General features: G+C 50.0%; 1 protein-coding gene across 2 annotated transcripts; it reads right to left on the bottom strand.

The window, feature by feature from the left end:
* Nucleotides 1-923: 923 nt before the first annotated feature.
* On the bottom strand, nt 924-17,081 carry WDR45B (WD repeat domain 45B). Of its 2 annotated transcripts, none has more exons than XM_054645089.2 (10): nt 16,806-17,081; nt 10,442-10,516; nt 8,626-8,727; nt 7,987-8,074; nt 7,383-7,477; nt 5,861-6,051; nt 4,010-4,095; nt 3,258-3,359; nt 2,642-2,763; nt 924-2,361 (listed from the first exon to the last, which is right to left on the bottom strand). In XM_054645089.2, exons 2-10 carry the CDS (start codon nt 10,497-10,499, stop codon nt 2,255-2,257), a joined length of 951 nt encoding a protein of 316 aa, XP_054501064.1. In that variant the 5' UTR covers nt 10,500-10,516; nt 16,806-17,081; the 3' UTR covers nt 924-2,254. The 2 variants fall into 2 exon arrangements, with proteins under 2 accessions (XP_054501064.1, XP_054501062.1); XM_054645087.2 differs by lacking the exon at nt 16,806-17,081 and adding an exon at nt 15,587-15,933.
* Nucleotides 17,082-17,357: the final 276 nt, after the last annotated feature.

Genomic DNA, 17,357 nt, shown 5'->3' with positions numbered 1-17,357 from the left:
CTCTGCCTGTGGGAGCTCTCTGCTCTCCTGTGGCCATGTGGTACCACCAGTGCATCCCTGCCAGCTCCAGGCCCACAGCCCTCACTCCTGTTCCCAGCAGTGCCTGACTGAGCTCTGTTCATTTACTGTGGAGCTGTGCAGACCCTGGGTACATCCATCCACAGGAGAGCTGCAGTGAGTGCAGCCCTGCCAGAGCAACCTGGAGGCAGCAGCAGCAGCTGGGGAGACTCAATCCTGAGCTGGATCTGATCCCTGTGAAACAGCTCTACCTAATCCCATCCATTTGCAGGTAGCACAGGACAGCTGAGGTGTATTAGGGCACTCCAGGGTTACTGCAGCACTGCTGGCTGCCTGCACAGGTGTTATTTTCATTCCTGTTGCCACGTTGGAGCAGAGGTTTAGGGAAAATTTGACACATTTGAAAAAGAGTTTGAATCTTGCCCAGAAATGTGTTTGTAGTCTGTCAGCTCTGGGATAACAGGGACAGGGGCTCAGCTGAGGTCCAGCAGAGCTGTGGGAGCAGGGGCAGGGCTGGGTGGGGGAGTTCAGGAGTTTCCTGGTGCTGGGATCAGGAGCAGCTCCACTGGCACAGGGAGAGGATTTACAACAGCCTTGGGGAGCAGCTGAGCACCTCCCCACCACATCCTTCCCCAGGAGAGGACAGCTCCAGGTCCTTGTGCTGGCCCAGCCCAGCAGGGAGGGAATGGTGAGGTAAGTGCTGAACAAGAACTGGTTTGCACTGGGAAGTTGGAGTTGTTTTGGGACAGGCAGCAAGGTGCATGTCCCAGGCAGTGGCTCACGTGCTCCTGTCCCCTCCTCATGCAGCAGATTCAGCTCCTGTCCTTCACCAGCCACCACTATGGACTCCCATGTTTATCCCCCAGCCTGGAGCAATGGAAACCATGGCTGTGACCATCAGTGAATACAGCAAAGTTAGTCACTTTTATTTAAAAGAAATAACATATTACAAATAAGTGTGCAAAACAATTCCTGTGGTTAAATACGCATAAAAGCAACATGCAACCTTGACATCAACATGGTAAGTTAGTCCTTAGTAGGTTACATGACACTAAAAGGGACTTGTCAAAGTTAGAGTTTGCAACTGAAGTCACAGAGTGTCAGGGCTGAAGCATCTGTGAAATTAGCTTTGAGAAGAGCAAGACCTCCCTGCCCCAGGGTTTAGTGCCACAGATGCCAAACTTGGGGCTGTCTCAGGTTCTGGGTTAGGAGCTTGTGCCTTAGGGCAGCAGGAAATAGGGTAACAATTTTTGGGGAAGAGTGTACAAGTCAGTGGGTTCAGTCTAACCTACCTGTCCCTGGGCCAGCAGCAATAGTATACGACAGCTCAAAGGGAAAGAAAAAGACAAGTTTGCAAGTTTAAAGCCATTGCAGACATGGAACTCCCTGCCACCTTGCTCAGTTCTTGTGCTGGCCATGGCCTCTCCAGCCTCCCAGCTGCAGCAGTTGGGCAGCAGTTTCAGAGCTGTCACACCAGTACCCACTGTTGGATCATGAAAGGAATCAGCTCTACAACTCCAGGAGCCCTGGCTGCTCATACAGGAGAGGGGAGCTGGGGCAGCCCTTGCCCAAAGGTGCCTGCAGCTGCTTCACAGAGTTTGGCACCTTGGACAAGCAATGCTGATCCCTCACCTGAAGCAGCACTGGCAGGGCCACACCACCACCACCACCCCCCAGCCCTGGGCACCAGGTCAGAGGACAAGCAGGACCTGATCTGGAGGTGTCCCTTGCTCCACACTTGTCACCTTCTCTGTTCCCTCAGCTGTGCCAGGGGAGGGAGGAGCAAGCATGACCCAGAGTGTTCCCCTCTCCCAGCCACGCAGTGGAAGTAAAGCAAAGCCTAAAATCTTCTGGTTTCACATCCCTTTTCCTAAATCCAGCTGAAGGTGTGGACAGCCCCTGCAGAGCTCTCCCTGTGGCAGGCACTCTTGTTGGAGCTACAGTCATGTCACAGTTTAGACTAAAGAGAAACCCAATAGGCACAAGCTTGTTGAAAGCCACATCTTGAAAACTTGAGTTGGTGACAGTAACCCAAAGAGATTTTAATGATGAATACTTGCAGAAATGAGAACAAACATATGTAGTCCACTACTTCAGAGCTGCTTGTGATCATGTTGAGCCAGGCTTCTCCATGAGCTGTGCTGAACTTCTGGCTCAGTGCTGGACACTCAGATCTGTCCCTCAAAGGCCAGGGTGGCTGAGGCAGTGCTTTGAGCTGGGCACTGCCCTCCCTCAGTCAGAGCTTGTCGTCTGTCATTTCTAGGAACTGAGCGTACACATCCCTTGAGCATTCCCCTTTTTGGTTGAATAAGAACTTGTAGTAGCTGCCATCTGCACATATTGCTGCAACACAAACAAGCAGGGTCAGGGGGCTGTGCCAGGGCTGCTTTGCTCCAGCATCAGCTGCCCTTCAGACTCACAGAGGTGTTCTGGAGGGCCCCATGGGCCATGAGCCCTGCCAGCCCCGTGCTGTGCCAGCCCCGTGCTGTGCCTCCCTCCCTGGGCAGTGGGAGCAGGCAGAGCTCTGGGATGACAGGGACACAGCCCTGTCTCAGCAGAGCATTCCCTCCCTCCAAGCCAGCAGAGTTCAAAGCCACACCCTGGGGATGCCTCCAGCACTCACCTATGACAGCATTTGGCTCTGTTCCAAAGGCACAAATGCACGGAGAGCCTGAGGGAACCTGGAATTTGGAAAAACTCCATTTGGAACTGAAGTATTTGGGGAGAAAGGTGGCAGAGGCCAAACTGAAAGAGAAAACAAAACAAAGACGTGAACAGGTTGGTAAGGTGTTGACTTGGGTGGATTCAGAGCTGCTGGAGTGACTGAACAAAGTGCAGGTTTCACTTGATTTTTTTACTGAATCAGATAACCTGAGTCATTTCCCCTCACAGGAAGGGAGACACTACAGCCACCTTGCTGGCTTCAAGTGACTGCAAAATCTGCCAGGAAGATTGATTTTTAGTAGAGGAAGGATTCCACAACATATGCTCATCCTAAGGTCCACTAAAACCTACACTGCCCCTCTACTGAAATGCTACAGCCCTGCAGAGGACAGCAGGAACTTGGCAATTCCCAGAGATTACAGAATCTGCAGCTTCATGCCAGCCCAGCAGACAGATCTTTCCACCTTCAGCAGGGTGGAGATTTTGCTCCTGAGTGACATTGCCAGTGTTTTAAATGCAATTCAAAGCTCAAGGACCCCCCCACCCCCAGGGCTTCAGAATGGCTCCATCCCTACCTTGACTGCTTATTTCTTTTGGGGTCTTCTGCAGCAAAAATGTGGACTGTGCCATGGTCACTGGAGACGCAGATGAGGGAAGCATCCTGGTTGAAGTTAATACTGCAGAGAACACAGACAGCTGCAGGATTGCTGCTGGGACAGACCCACAGCCCTGGCACAGACAGCTCAGGAGGAGCAGGGGCTGCCCCAAGGCAGGGCTGCTTTGGCATGAGCAGCTCCAGAACAGGCCCTGCAGTGGCAGCAGCAGCAGCCCTGACATGGACACCTTGTGTGGGTCACTGTGACACTGCTGAAGGAAATGCACCAGCTGTGGGCAGAATGTGCAGCTGCTGCCCCACAGTGGGGCTCAGCACAGCAATGGGAGATTCCTGGGGAATGGGCAGAGGGTTTCCCTGCTCCTGGGACAGTCACACCTGGGCCCTGGGTGCTCCCCTGCCCCCCTTGCCCCCAGGCTCCCCCCAGTCCCCCTGAGCAGCGTTTCAGTGCATCAGGGGAGTCCCTGGGTGTCAGTGGGAAGCTCAGCATCCCCCAGTTCCCAGCTGGGCTGAGCAGAGTCACGGCCTGGCACCAGCCCCAGCTCTGTCCCTGGTCCTGCAGCCTGTGCAGGCCTCAGAGAGCTCCCAGCTCCTGCCTTCTCCTCCCAGCAGTGAGCCCAGAGTGAGATGCAGAGGCAGCCAGGGCACCAGAGCCATCCTGTGCTGCCTGAGCACAGCCAGAGCCACAGATGGCACAGAAGCAGCTGAACATACCAGTATATGTTGGCTGCTTGTGATCCTCGACGGAGCTCCTGGATTAAATGCCCTGATGAAGTATCAAATATTCTTATGAGGGTCCCCTTGGAAAGGAATCAAGCATTGTATTAGGAAAGGCACAAGACTGTCTTTACATCTGTGAATGCACCCTAACATTTTGTCTGAGCAGCATGCCCCTGCACCCACTGCTGGGCTTTTATTCTTGGTAGATTTGCAAACCTCTCCTAATTTTGGGGAAGAACAGCAGTTTCCCCACACACCACCACCACAATGTTCTAATGCCTCAGGGTACAATCTTGTCACTCAGTGCCTCAGGAAGTCTCTTTTAGTTCAGTTCTAAGGCACTGCTGCAGCCCTGGCCCTGATTTGCAGACCCTGGCTGGTGCAGAGGGTGCCCAGGGTCTGGGGGTCCCTTCTGCCATGCTCCCCTCAGTACCACTGCAGTTTTCATTGCTGCTGTGCAATTCTTTCCCACTAAGTAGAACCAAGCTGTGGCTGGTCTTGTCTTAAAACTGCTTCAGCTGACATAACTCAGAAGAATCAGTTACCACACACTCCTGATCTGTATTGATCCACATCTGAGCACCCTCCAGGCAGGTACAGAACCCTGCACTGGGAAACTGCTTCAGCTGGAGTCAGCCAGGCTGAGAGCAGAGCTGCAGAACCAGCCAGGGTGTTGGTCTCAGATAAAGTGATCAACAAATCAGTGCTGCTTTCCTCTGATGAAGACTGGGCTGTGCATCACCACCTGCAGCTCCTGGGACACACCTGGTTAACAGAGACAGCTCACCAGGAAATAACTACCCAGCAGAGAAAGACTTGGTAAACACAGTTTAGTTTTGATTTAAGAGACAGGTTTGAGATGTTTGCTGACTGGGCTCAGACTCCCAGTTCAGTTGGAAAATAAAAGCTGCTTGAACTTCTTCTCTATGCAAAACAAGGAATGTTTAATACAAATGCAGCAGATAATGGCTCTATTTAGCAATGGAGTTGGCAGCTTTTAGAACTCTGTTTAGGAGACATGCAATCATTAAGCTTGGGAGAGACTTGGGATACATTTTCTTTTTTTAAACTGTTTGAGTGACAGGCTGGGCAGTACAAACTATGTGAAACAGAGACTCCTTGGATTAATTTGGCTTGTCCTTAAGAAACTGATTTCAGCTGAGTGGAAGAAGGCAGCAAGAGCTGTGCTCAGGGAGATGGGTCCATCTGCCTGACGTTCCCTGGGGAGAACAAATGTCCTGGCAGCTCTGTCTGCCTCAGCCCAGCACAGGGGATCTGCACTGCACCCTAACTTCATGTTTTTGTCAGGCTCCTGCCTCCTCAGCCCCATGGAACACTGGGCTTTCTGTGTGAGGGGGGCAGCCCATCCTGTCCTGCTCTGTAACAGGGACTAAGCCAGAGCAGAACAGAGCCTGCCAGTACAACTGAACTATTTACAAGTATTTCTTTAGCCACTGGGTCTGGAGTGAATTTAAGCAGAAAATGATAAAGGTGAAGAATGCAAATAAGCTCCCCCCCACTGCTTTCTTTTTTTAAAATTAACAGTATCTGTTGAAGAACACATCAAAGACATGAACTACTTGGGCAAGTTGTGTTCAAATGTCACTGAAGAATCACTGCTACAGCCAGCTAAAACAAACACTACCTCAGGCACAGCCCTTGGCTGTTGGCTGTTTGGGCACCCCAGAGGAGCAGAGAAGATAAGAAGGACTGAGAGTGCACAGTTCAGTGGCAGATTTTCCCAGCAGGTATTTCTCTGTCTTTCCTCCAAAGGATGTGACTTGCTATTTTATCTCACTACACTAGAACACACAGTGAGTCACAGGCAGGGGACATCATTCTTACTTTTTCTGATGCTGTTGCAATTCTTGTTCCCTGCAGGTTTAAAGCAATACAGCTCAAGACTCCTTCATGAGCTGGGATGTCCACAGGAGGCTTCTCCGTGTTAGCCAGATCCACGATCTGCACGTGCCCAGTGTGTGTTCCAGGAAATGCAAGGAGAGAATTATTACTATTTGGACAAAGGACACAGAGACCTGAAAGACAAAAACAAACAATTGCATCATTTCCATATCCTAATCAACTTTTCAAATGTAAGTTTCTGAAATATAATTCTGAGTAAATCAGAATCTCATTTTAATGGCTAGTGCCATTACATTAATTGCTAGTCCCAAAACATCCCCTGTCCATGAGTGCAGAGCACAGTTAAGCAGAGGAGCAGCTTTATAATTTTATAATTTGTGTAATTTTAACTTGCTCTCATCAGTTTATTTCAATGTAACCCAGCTGTGGTTATCCAGAATCTGGGGGGTTTTGCAGATCAGCCCAGTCAGTCCATTACATCACAGCTATTTTAAGAAGAAGTTAAAAGGTCTCCTTAGCAGCTCAGAAAGGGTAAGAGTTTATCAGGGATGACATCTGAGCTTCTGCTCCATCAGTAAAACTATGATCAATTTGTGTTTGAGCTTGGCTCTTACAGCACTGGCACCCTTTTCTTTGTGAATGTTTTGTGGCCCATTTAAGGTAAATCACACCAATCCCAGGTGTTCTCTGGGTGCCAAGTGAATTCCTGAAACCTCAGTGCAAGAAAAAACCTCCTCCTCCTCCTCCTGCATGCCCTGCCTGTCAGTCAGTCAGGCTGCTGGAGCTCTGTCCAGGCTGGGACTCCATGGCAGCAATTCCATGTTTGCTGCAGGCAGGCATGAAAACCCTCAGAATGGGGATTCCAAGCCTGTACAGTGTGGTGGAGAAAACACCTCCTGACATCTGAGCTGATCCTCCCCACCAACCCAGCCCTGCCTGCAGCCCTTGTTCCACCTGCAGCACTACCAAGAAGTGTTTGCTCCAACCCTCCTGACCCTCCTCCAAGCCCCTGCCAGCCCTGCAGAGTCCTTCAGCAGCTCCTGCTGCCATCACTGAGGGAGCCCAAAGCCCTCCCTGGGCTCAACATCAGCCACAGCCAGGCCCTGCTATTTAAAAAGAACAGTATCAGTTTGCTCATTGGGCTCTTTTTACCAGGAGAGAAGAGTTTGCTCAACACCTCCAGCTCTATTAGGAAAGAGAATGATGCACTTTACTGGAATTTGTGTTTATAATTAACCTTCCACTAAAAATACAGGTTCTTTACAAAAGAAAGCTCTTCAGAAAGCACATCTATAACATGAGCACAGGAAACAGCTTTTCTGGGCCAAGTATTTATAAATTCTAATAACCATTCTATAAACACAAAGCATCTCCAAAGGACACGACTGCAGTGCAGTAAGTGTTTCATGACTTCTAAAGAACTGACTGAGGCAGCTGAAGAGAAATGGCATGTCAGGAACACAATGAACTTGCTTCCATTCCCCAGCCCACAAGTACAACCAACCTTTAGGGTTGTAGCAGGTTTCAAAGACGTGCAGCTGGTGGGGATTGTGTGTGAAGGTGAAAACTTTAATCATGGAGTCCAAGACAACCACAATTCTGAAACAGACCAGAAGTTCTGTGACTCGGGTGGATAAAACAGGAACACAAACATTCATTCAGACCTGCAAAGGCTTTCAACTGATTCAACAGCCACATTCTCCTGCCCTCCCCCACAAGAGACTCCCAGCCTTGCAGCAGCCACACAAGATAAGCCTGCAAAGCACTTTTATCCAGCCCCTCCACCCACGCATACACAGACTCCAGCTGTTCACAGCTGCTCTGGCTCCAGGGATCTGCTGGAATTTTCTCCACTCCCCTCCATACCTAGAAAACCAGCAGGAGCCACAGGAGAATATTTCCCTACATTAGGGGACCAGGAATTCTTGTAGGTTTTTCACCAAGGCTTCACATAGCAGTATACTTAAACTGGGGCCTGTTTACACCCAGTACCCCACCCCAAGAGCCTGTTTCACCTGCTGCTTTTCCAGCAGGACCTTTTTCTTTGTACAAGCAGCTGGAAGTGAGGAGGAGCACAGAGCCAAGCTGGAGCCCTCTGCTGTACCCACCTGTCTCTTCGCAGCTTCACTGCTTTGACTTCTGTGGAAAACTCGATCTCAATGACAGTCTTCTTCTTCAGGTCATCCCAGATCATGACTACAACAGTGCAGAGACTGCATCAGACCATTGAGGCATATTCAGAGATCCACAGCTCCCTTGTAACAACTTGCAGCTCCCCACAGTCTGATCAAGAGGTTCACCCAATGGTTAAGCAGCTGCATCCTGCTAACCAAAGGCATTGGGGCACCCCCTCACTCACACTATAACTTGTGCAGGCAGGAGCTGGTCAACTCCTAACAAAAAACACATATCATTCTAAGGAAAAACAGCTTTTTTTTTGTTTGCTCTGAGAGTTATGGAAGAACTAATGCAGCAGTTGAAGAGTAGTAAATTTTCCTACAAAGCTTGCCAGGCAGGGAGCTTCCTGCTCCTTGCAGAGCTCACTGTGAGAAGGTCAGCAGGCCTTGGAGAGCAGCCCCTGCAGGTCCCAGCCTGTTAGCACTGCACCAGCAGTGATGCAACTCACTGCACCATGGTGACTTCAACCTGCAGCAGCAGCATCCCCTTCACCTGACCTTCAGGGCAGCAGCTCAGGGCCCTGGCTGTGGGAGCTCTCTGGCCCTGCAGGGTGCACCCCCCCAGCTCACCTTTGTTGGGTGGGTACTTCGGCTTCTTTCCTCCACCTACTAGGGCTAAATAGTTGCAACGAAACAACATTTCCACATGGCCAACACCACCTTCTAGAAACTCTGCAAGACAAATATTTCATTTCAAAGGGTCAGAACTGGTTAAACTGCCATCTAATTTTTACCACTGTTACAAGAAAAGCTTGTGTTATCCAGCACATTTCTCAGGCACCTAAGAAGAAGAGCATCTTCCTACCCTGGCTGCCCTTAAAAACCAGAGAATGTGGATTCCTTGAAGGTTCTTCATACTGGAGCAGTGAAGCCCTGGATTTCATACAAGCCCTTGTGGTTTCTTCAACAGCACTTCTGAGTGCTGTGTTTCCTTCCTGAACAGTTGTACTTGAACACGACCCCTTTCTGCACCAGATCCTCCTCCTGGCTCCATTAAAGCAGGACAGCACATTCTGCTAGGAGGTTTTACTTACTGTGACAAAAAGCTCTGCAGTATTTACAAGGGATAACCTGAAACAACTTAAGAATGTGTAATGTGTTCTGAATCTGTGTTAGAACACTGAGTCATTGCCTGCATGGGAATTTCTTGGAACTCCTGGATGTAAGACAGACAAGCTGGGGCTGCAGCAAGATTTGGTTTCATGCTGGGTTTCAGAGAAAATCAAATGGACAAGCTCCAGCTGGGAGTGTCTTGGGCAGGTTTAAACCCACAGGAACAATGAACAGGATCTCTGTGTGCCCACACAGCCAGTTCAGTGAGAGCTCTCAGAATCCACAGGGAAAAGGCAATCTGACTCATAAGGAACTTTTCACCACAGGAGTCCTGGAAGCATCTCCATCCAGAGCTACTGGCAGGGAGTTTTCACAAGGAACTCTACAGGATTTCAGGCTGATCCTGACTCTTTGAGCACACTGTCACAAGTGATAGTCCCAAGGCATGTTGCTTATGGAAGAATTTACTGTTAAAAGCAGAAAATAGTTTGTCAGCTTTGGCCATGTGAACAGTGACTAAAATCCTTACAGTGGTACCAAGTGAAAATGTGCCTGATTTTGTAGGAATTGCTAGTTTAAGTACATTTTTCCTCTTATTAAATCCCTTTTCTCACCACAGGCTGAAAGTGCTGGGAAACCTGTTTAGCAGCTCACTTCCTATATTTAGGGTAGAATGACATGGCTCAGTTTCAGTTTCCCATATTTTGACTCAGTTTTGTTTGCTTTCTGATAAAAAGCTCCACTGTTAACACAGCTCATCTACTGACTTCTGTTAAGACACAGGAGCAGCTTTACCACGTTAAGATCCTCCCAAATTTTTAAAGCATTCATAGAAGGTAAATATTTAGAGCATTAGAGGTCTGACCTCTCTCAGTGCTCTTGCAGACAGTACTCTTGAGCATGAGAAATGTTCCATTGAGATCTTCAGGAAAAAGCCTGGGGTCTCACTGCCACACTGGATCATCCAGATCAGCACACAAGAACAGAACAACTTCTGATGGCTGCAGGGAGCCACTCCTCCTGCTCATGAACACCCAGGAAATGCCTCTCCTACTCAGGCTGCAAACATTAGCAACAGCAAACACAGCTCTGCCAGAAACTGAGACAAATTCCTCATCAGCCAAGTGTGCAAATTAACAGCAGGGAGACTTTTGACCAGGCAATGGCACAAGTGAGAGTCCCTGTGGGAGCAGCAGGAGCTGCCTCTCCTGAGGCTTTATTCAAAGCCTTCCAGGGGTGGAAGAGTGAAAGCTGAGCAAGAATCAGTCAGGAAAAAGTGAGAAGGCTGAGCTTCCAACACAGAGCAGCGTGGGGTAATAAGTGAGTGTTTTACCTTGTTTCTCTTTCTCTTTGAGTGGATCTGCATTATAAACTCGGAATCCATTCTCCATTCCACATGCAAAGCATCCTGTGGTAAAAAGCACATATATACACACATATAAAGTAATTGCCAGGTACACTCAAGAAGGAAGCAAGAGCCAGAGGGTTAGGAAAGCATTGCTCAACGACTGCATGGTTACACTCAAGCTGAAGAGCACTCACAGGCTCTGTTAGTGATGGCAAGTGAAAATCTTCCAGAGAACTTGTCCTCTATGCTGGCCTGGTGGAAATGTCTTGATACTGGTTTTAGGCAGGTAAGAAAACAACAGAAGGAAAGGAAACCAATTCCCAACCCACCTGGATCCTGTGCCATGCACTAGAGTGCAGGAAACCAGCATCTTAATGTTTATGGTCCAACAGTTATGAAGTGAGCTCCCTCCTTTCTTAATAGATCCAAATTCACCTCATGATTACGACTCTGCTGTGGATGTTTCTAGAGCACAGTGCTCATCAAACAGCTTTTCCAGCTGTGCTAACAAGGGTGACTGCTGTACCATGTCAATAACTATAAGCCAATAGCTGAAGTCTAACCCAGGACACAAGCAGAGGGCAGATTAAAACTCTCTGGAAAATAATTGTAGTTACTTTTTCATAGCATGTGCTTCTTTAGTGGAATCCATTAAGCTGCCAGTCCCTTGTCCTGCTCCTTGCCCTGCTAACAGGTGAACACAGGCACTGGTACAAAGCAATGCCACTGTGAAATCAGAGCAAGGCCAAGTCACCAAGAAGCTGCTGTCACTGGCATTGGCTGTTCACAATTTGCATGTACTGTACCAAAAATCCAGTTACAGATCTCTGAGGTACTGGAGCATAAGTTCCACTTACTCTGGTTCTATTATTATGTACTGCAATGATTTGAACCCCACAAATAAAAGCTGAGGAGCTCTGTCTAAACACAACCCTTCCCCAAACTTGATACTCCAACAATCACAGGGTGTGTGGGGGAAGAAAACAAAACAAAAAAACCTATGCCCTTAACCTGAAAAACTCCCAGATACAACTTCACCCTGTGCAAGAAACTGTAAAAAATTAAGTGCACAAAGTTCTTGTTTACACAGATAAACACACACACACTCACAAAGTAGATAATGTGAATGTAATAATTTTAGCAGGATTAGCAACCATATTGCAATAGGCTTTGATATGAGCCCTGCTGACTTTCTCTCCTCCCCCCTCAGCATTGATTTGCTCTGGCTGCTGGGTCTGTAAGAGCTGCAGTGATCTCCCAGCCCTGGGACAGTCAGGGAGCAAACTGCACTGGAACCCTTCCCCTCTACACAAAGCACTGGAACCCTTCCCCTCTACACAAAGCACTGGAACCCTTCCCCTCTACACAAAGCACTGGAAACCTTCCCCCTACACAAAGCACTGGAAACCTTCCCCTCTACACAAAGCACTGGAAACCTTCCCCTCTACACAAAGCACTGCTGTACAGGACAGAACTGTACTGGAAACCTTCCCTTCTACACAAAGCACTGGAAACCTTCCCCTCTACACAAAGCACTGGAACCCTTCCCCTCTACACAAAGCACTGGAAACCTTCCCCTCTACACAAAGCACTGGAAACCTTCCCCTCTACACAAAGCACTGGAACCCTTCCCCTCTACACAAAGCACTGGAACCCTTCCCCTCTACACAAAGCACTGGAAACCTTCCCCTCTACCCAAAGCACTGCTGTACAGGAGAGAACTGCACTGGAAACCTTCCCTTCTACACAAAGCACTGGAAACCTTCCCCTCTACAGAAAGCACTGCTGTACAGGAGAGAACTGCACTGGAAACCTTCCCCTCTACAGAAAGCACTGGAAACCTTCCCCCTACACAAAGCACTGCTGTACAGGAGAGAGCTGCACTGGAAACCTTCCCCTCTACATCAAGCACTGCTCTACAGGAGAGAACTGCACTGGAAACCTTCCCCCTACACAAAGCACTGCTGTACAGGACAGAACTGATCTGTTCCTCACAGCTGATCCATATAATTATTTTCCAGCAACAGTTTTCCACTCCCATCCTGTATTTCCAGGACAGTCAAAGGGAAGGGATGCTGAAGCTGTTCCCAGTAAGGAAGTGCTGTAAGCTTTGAGTTGTGCTGATCCCAGAAGCTCCTAAGAACCCAAATGCAGCATTCCTGATGCAATCAAACACACACTTTACACCTCCTGCAGCACCACTACAGCTTTCTGCAGGGCCAACCTCATGAGTAAGACGTGGGCTGCTTTAATGCCTTGGGAATATCCACATTTTTAACTGAAGACAGCACAGCAGAACGTGGGGATGTGAGTAACAGTGAAATTCCCCATGTGGTCGATCACTACCCACAGAGATATGAAGCTCTCAGGCACGGCATCCCTGAGTCAAACAAGAGAAGAAAACCCTACAGGAAGATTCCTGCTTCAATCATAGGAACAGCTTTGAAGCTTGGTGATCCCATCTGACTGATTTCTGTTCCACTGGAATCACCAATTTGATGGCTTGTAAGCCTTCCATGTGAGAGCTGAAAGGGGCTGACAGTGGAGGGGACACTTCCCTAGGTTCACTTCCTTCCACAAGAAGTGCACCTCTCTTTTCCAGAGGGGACAGATGAGCTGAAAAGCCACTGACAAAAGATAACTCAGATACTTTAAAAAAAATGTAATGATTACAGAGTAATTGCCTTGACCCCTAGTTGTGCTTGCTCCTACAGTAAATGAGCCTTTTGCCACCGGTGCCACTGAGACCAGAGTGAGTTTTGCTCCTCCAACTCTGCAGAAAAAGGCAGGGTTAAATGAATGACCAGCCTTTAGAAGGGGACATGTTGGCCCAGAGAAACCTGCAGGCTCTGGGCTGTGAGGTCCCACAGGGGCACTAGTGGAGCACAGGGAAGTGACCACGTCCAGCACAGTTTGTGCCATGGTGGTTTTCCTTGGCACCATAAATGCTGTGTACAGCCAAGAGCACAGGACCCTACCAACACTGTGGGGCCCTACAAAGCATCCCAGCCCACTGGAGAAGAGTAAATACATAAGTCAAGGGTTTCCACACCAAAACAAACCCACACCTCAGTTTTCAAAGCAGCTTTAGGCTGCAACAGTGACAAAAGAGAAATCTGTCAGCAATTTACAGGTATGGCCATTTATTATGATGTTTTGTCTCTTCATTTCTGAAAAACACTTTATTGTCCTTCTCTAAGCATTAGAAAAGGATCTGAAATCAGGAGCTCACAGTCTTGAAATAACGAAGATAAAATCAGAATATTCTGACTTCAAACAAATGACAACTTCCATTTCCTTGTGTTACATTGTTTGTTTTTTAATTTAAAGCCTAAAAGTAACAAAGACACCTGATAGAAAACTAGCATCACTCCAGTCAGAGCGAAGGAGGCCCATGGCAGAACAACCTCAGCTGCTTTATCCTTGCTAGTCAGGGAGACTCGGCCCCAGAGAGACTTCTTAGATGGTTCCTCCTGTTCTCCCATCCCTGTGGGATTGGCCAGACTTAAATTACTAAGAAATTAGGTTATTGTGGCAGTACATGCAGACACCCACACTTGTGAGCTCCAGCACTCCAGTGACTCACACTCTATTCCTGGCAAAGCAAGAAGGAAGCAGGGAGCTTCCCCTCCCCTCTGCTCTCCCTCAGGTGGCCAAACATCACCTGCCCTTCAGCACTTTACAGGAGCCCTAAACTCATAAAAGGTCACTCAGTCACTGCAGTGCAGCGTCATCATTCCTAAGAGCAGCAGCTCCAGGAGCTGCCAAACAGAAGCCAATTGTGTTTTTTCTTGTTCTCTGTCATCACTCAATTGCCTGGCCAGGTGAGGTGGATGGGACATGAATACTGCCAGCTCACAGATTGCCAAGACAAATTCCTTAAGGTGCTTTGGATGTGATATCATTTGAAAAAGGAGGATGTCTTGCATTTATTACTATGGAATTAAGGGAGCCTTCATAACAAACAAATTTTACACTTATATGATGATCTAAAGGCATTTTGCAATAAAAGAGAAACTTTTCTTCTTACACAGGCCAAGCACCAAATATCACTGCTCCATTACAGACCCTGCAGATCTGAAATTAAGCCCATGCTCAAAAATCTTTTTTCATCTCTGTTCAAGAGGCAAGATTAAAATAAGTGCAGAGAAACAAACTGTTCTATTCTTTTCAAGTCTATGGGATAGGAGGAAGAGAGCTGCCAAGATGCTCTCACCTCATTACCTCCTTCATGTGCTATTGCCAAGATGTCATCAGAGACCTTTGACTAAAATCAACTGAATAATTCGTGTTTACACACGACTTCAACAGCGTCAGCAACAGGTACATGAGCTGCAGTCTACAATGACAGAGGCTGCCAGAGTGTCTTAAGCAAGAATATTATTTGTTAAGGCAAAAGGATGTTACAAAATGATGAGCTTCTACTCCTTATTCCACAAAAACGACACTTACTCATAAGACCGGTGCTATTTTTGTCTTGCCAAAGCAGGATGAGGAACATGCACCCTGTTTCTGAAGCAGGCCTTCCCCTCTAACAAAGGGAAAAGATAAGCCAAGGATGCACAGGGGCTGTTCTATCAGTGCTTGCCTGCCAGTGTGATTAGTATGTTAACCACAGTTTTTAAAACACAAACCAGGTAAAAAGAAAGAAGAAAGCAGTTACGCCACTCATTTTGAATGTGGAGTACTTAGACTGAGAAAGGGCTGAACTGTGAGCAGCTCTCAAGGAAGCCCCTGAAGCCCAGGCTCTGAGAGCCTGCCGGAGCCACACACGGGGAGCAGCCAAGCGCAGCAAGCCCCAACAAGCCTGGGCCTGGTCCTGTTCTTTCTCCGCTCACCCACTCCCCATTCAACTCTCCTGACTTGAAGCGCTGGGCACAGACCGCACAGCGCTGAACAACGGGAGAGCCGCTAAACCCTCCCGCTGCCAGCGGCCTTCCCGGCTCCTTCCAGCACTGCAGCCGCCACCCCTCGGGCATGCCCAGGGCAGCAGCGGCCCCGGGACGCGAGCGGGACCCCGCAGAGATGGCTCGGGAGCCGCGGCAGCCCCAGGCCCAGCCCAGCCCGGCCCCGGCTCCGCACCGCCGCCCCTCCACGGCACCACCCGGCTCCCCGGGCCCGCAGCCTCACCGTGGTCCTGGTTGAAGCCGGCGTAGAGCAGCCCGTTACCGTGCGGGTTGGCCGGGAGCAGGTTCATGGCTCCGGCTCGGCCCCTTCGCCCCCGCCCCTCACACCATGGCGGCGCCCGCCCGCCTCAGCCCCGCCGCGGGAGCCCGAACCGAGCCGGGCCGAGTTAAGCCCGCCCGAGTCGGGCCCAGTCCAGCGAGCCCGCCGGAGCCGAGCCGGACCGAGCCCGGCCGGGCCGAGCTGAGCCGAACCCGCCCGAGCCGGGCTGAGCGGAGCCGAGTCCGGCCGAGTCCCGCCGGGCCGAGGCGGACAGGCCGGCCGCTGCTTCCGCCTGCCAGGCACCGCTGCCGAGCGCAGAGCCCATCCAGCCCCCGGCGGGAGGAGCGCCGAGTAGTCGAGCGCCGCGGGAATGGCGGCGGGAGCGCCGGGAATGGACCGGGAGTGACCGGGGCTGAGCGCCGGGAGTGACTGAGACTGACTGCCCGGACCGATCGGGACAAAGCAGGACTGACTGCCGGGCCGGAGGGCAGGATGGGTGGCCCGGGCCCCTCCCAGCTCCAAAGGACTGCTTGGTAAAAGCTTTCACATCAAACTAGTGAAAACTCAGGAGCTGCGGTTGGAACGCGCTAAATTAGGGATTCCCTGACTTGACAAAACCCCAAACCCTACCACCAACAGCACAGATACGTCCTGAAAATGTGGAAGTTCTCGGGACCCAAGGTCCTGAGCACCCTAACTGGATTTAAATAGTGATTTTACTTCGAGCAAGATGATGGACCCTTCCCAGCCGGATTATTCCATGCCTGCATGGTGAGCTGGAGCCCAGGCTGTGTGTGCTCACACCAACAGCAGCTATTCCCCATCCCTGCTGTGCGTTCACCTCCTTTCCCGTGCTCTCTCTGTGCCTTCCGCTGCTGTCGCGTCTCGGATTTGTCACCAGCTCTGCTGGGAGGTGACCGCAGATTTTGGTGCAGCCCCGGAGCTCTGCACAGACCAGCTGCTGTGGTATTCTTTGGGTACTCATATATACATATAAAATAGAATAATCACATTGCTTCTTCATGAGATTTTGTTTCCTCAGGCCGCCAAGAGACTGGGTATATGAAATAACAAACCCTTTGCTTTTTTTAAAGCTTCTCCTGCCCAACAAGGGCCCCAGGCTTTACATAATCCGTGTGGGATTGCTGCAGGAGCCAGGAGTGCCGCTCCAGCCTGTCCTTACCTTGTGTTTATCGTGGCTGGAAGGAGGAACAGAGACCTGGCCTTGGGGACGGACACACACCCGCGGAGATGCTCCCTGCAGCCAGGCATTCCTCCTGCATATCACACAAAGGGACCAGGCTGCTCACTGGGGAGGCCAAGGGGATAATTTGGAAGAAATGAACCAACGCAGCCGTTGTGTGCATGGCACAGAATTGCTCATGCTACACCCGGACTGGGCGGGCAAATATTAAAGTCTGGGTGCCTCCGATGGAGGTTTAGCCCCGCGGAGCTGCAGGGAGCTGCAGTTTGAGCACCCCGCCAGCTCCATCGCAGCGTTCCCCGGAGCTCCCCCGGCGCACTCAGCCCGGCGGGCGGAGCCTGCTCGTACCCGGGGCCAGAGCCCGCAGGAATTCCTTCCACCGCACGGGGTTTGGCTTTCCCTGAGAGCAGACTCGTTCCGATGGCCCTTCTCTTTAAACTCATGCACGATTGCTCCAGGTACCGCACTGCTCTGGCACTTTCCGGGCCGGAATTTTTACACTCCCAGTGCTGATCCAGGAGGAACATCACA

The sequence above is a fragment of the Agelaius phoeniceus genome, chromosome 19 (genome assembly GCF_051311805.1).
Source record: "Agelaius phoeniceus isolate bAgePho1 chromosome 19, bAgePho1.hap1, whole genome shotgun sequence".
NCBI classification, from domain to species: domain Eukaryota; kingdom Metazoa; phylum Chordata; class Aves; order Passeriformes; family Icteridae; genus Agelaius; species Agelaius phoeniceus.
The sequence above is the reverse complement of the archived record's forward strand: the minus strand, read 5'-3'. Positions and strand labels throughout refer to the sequence as shown.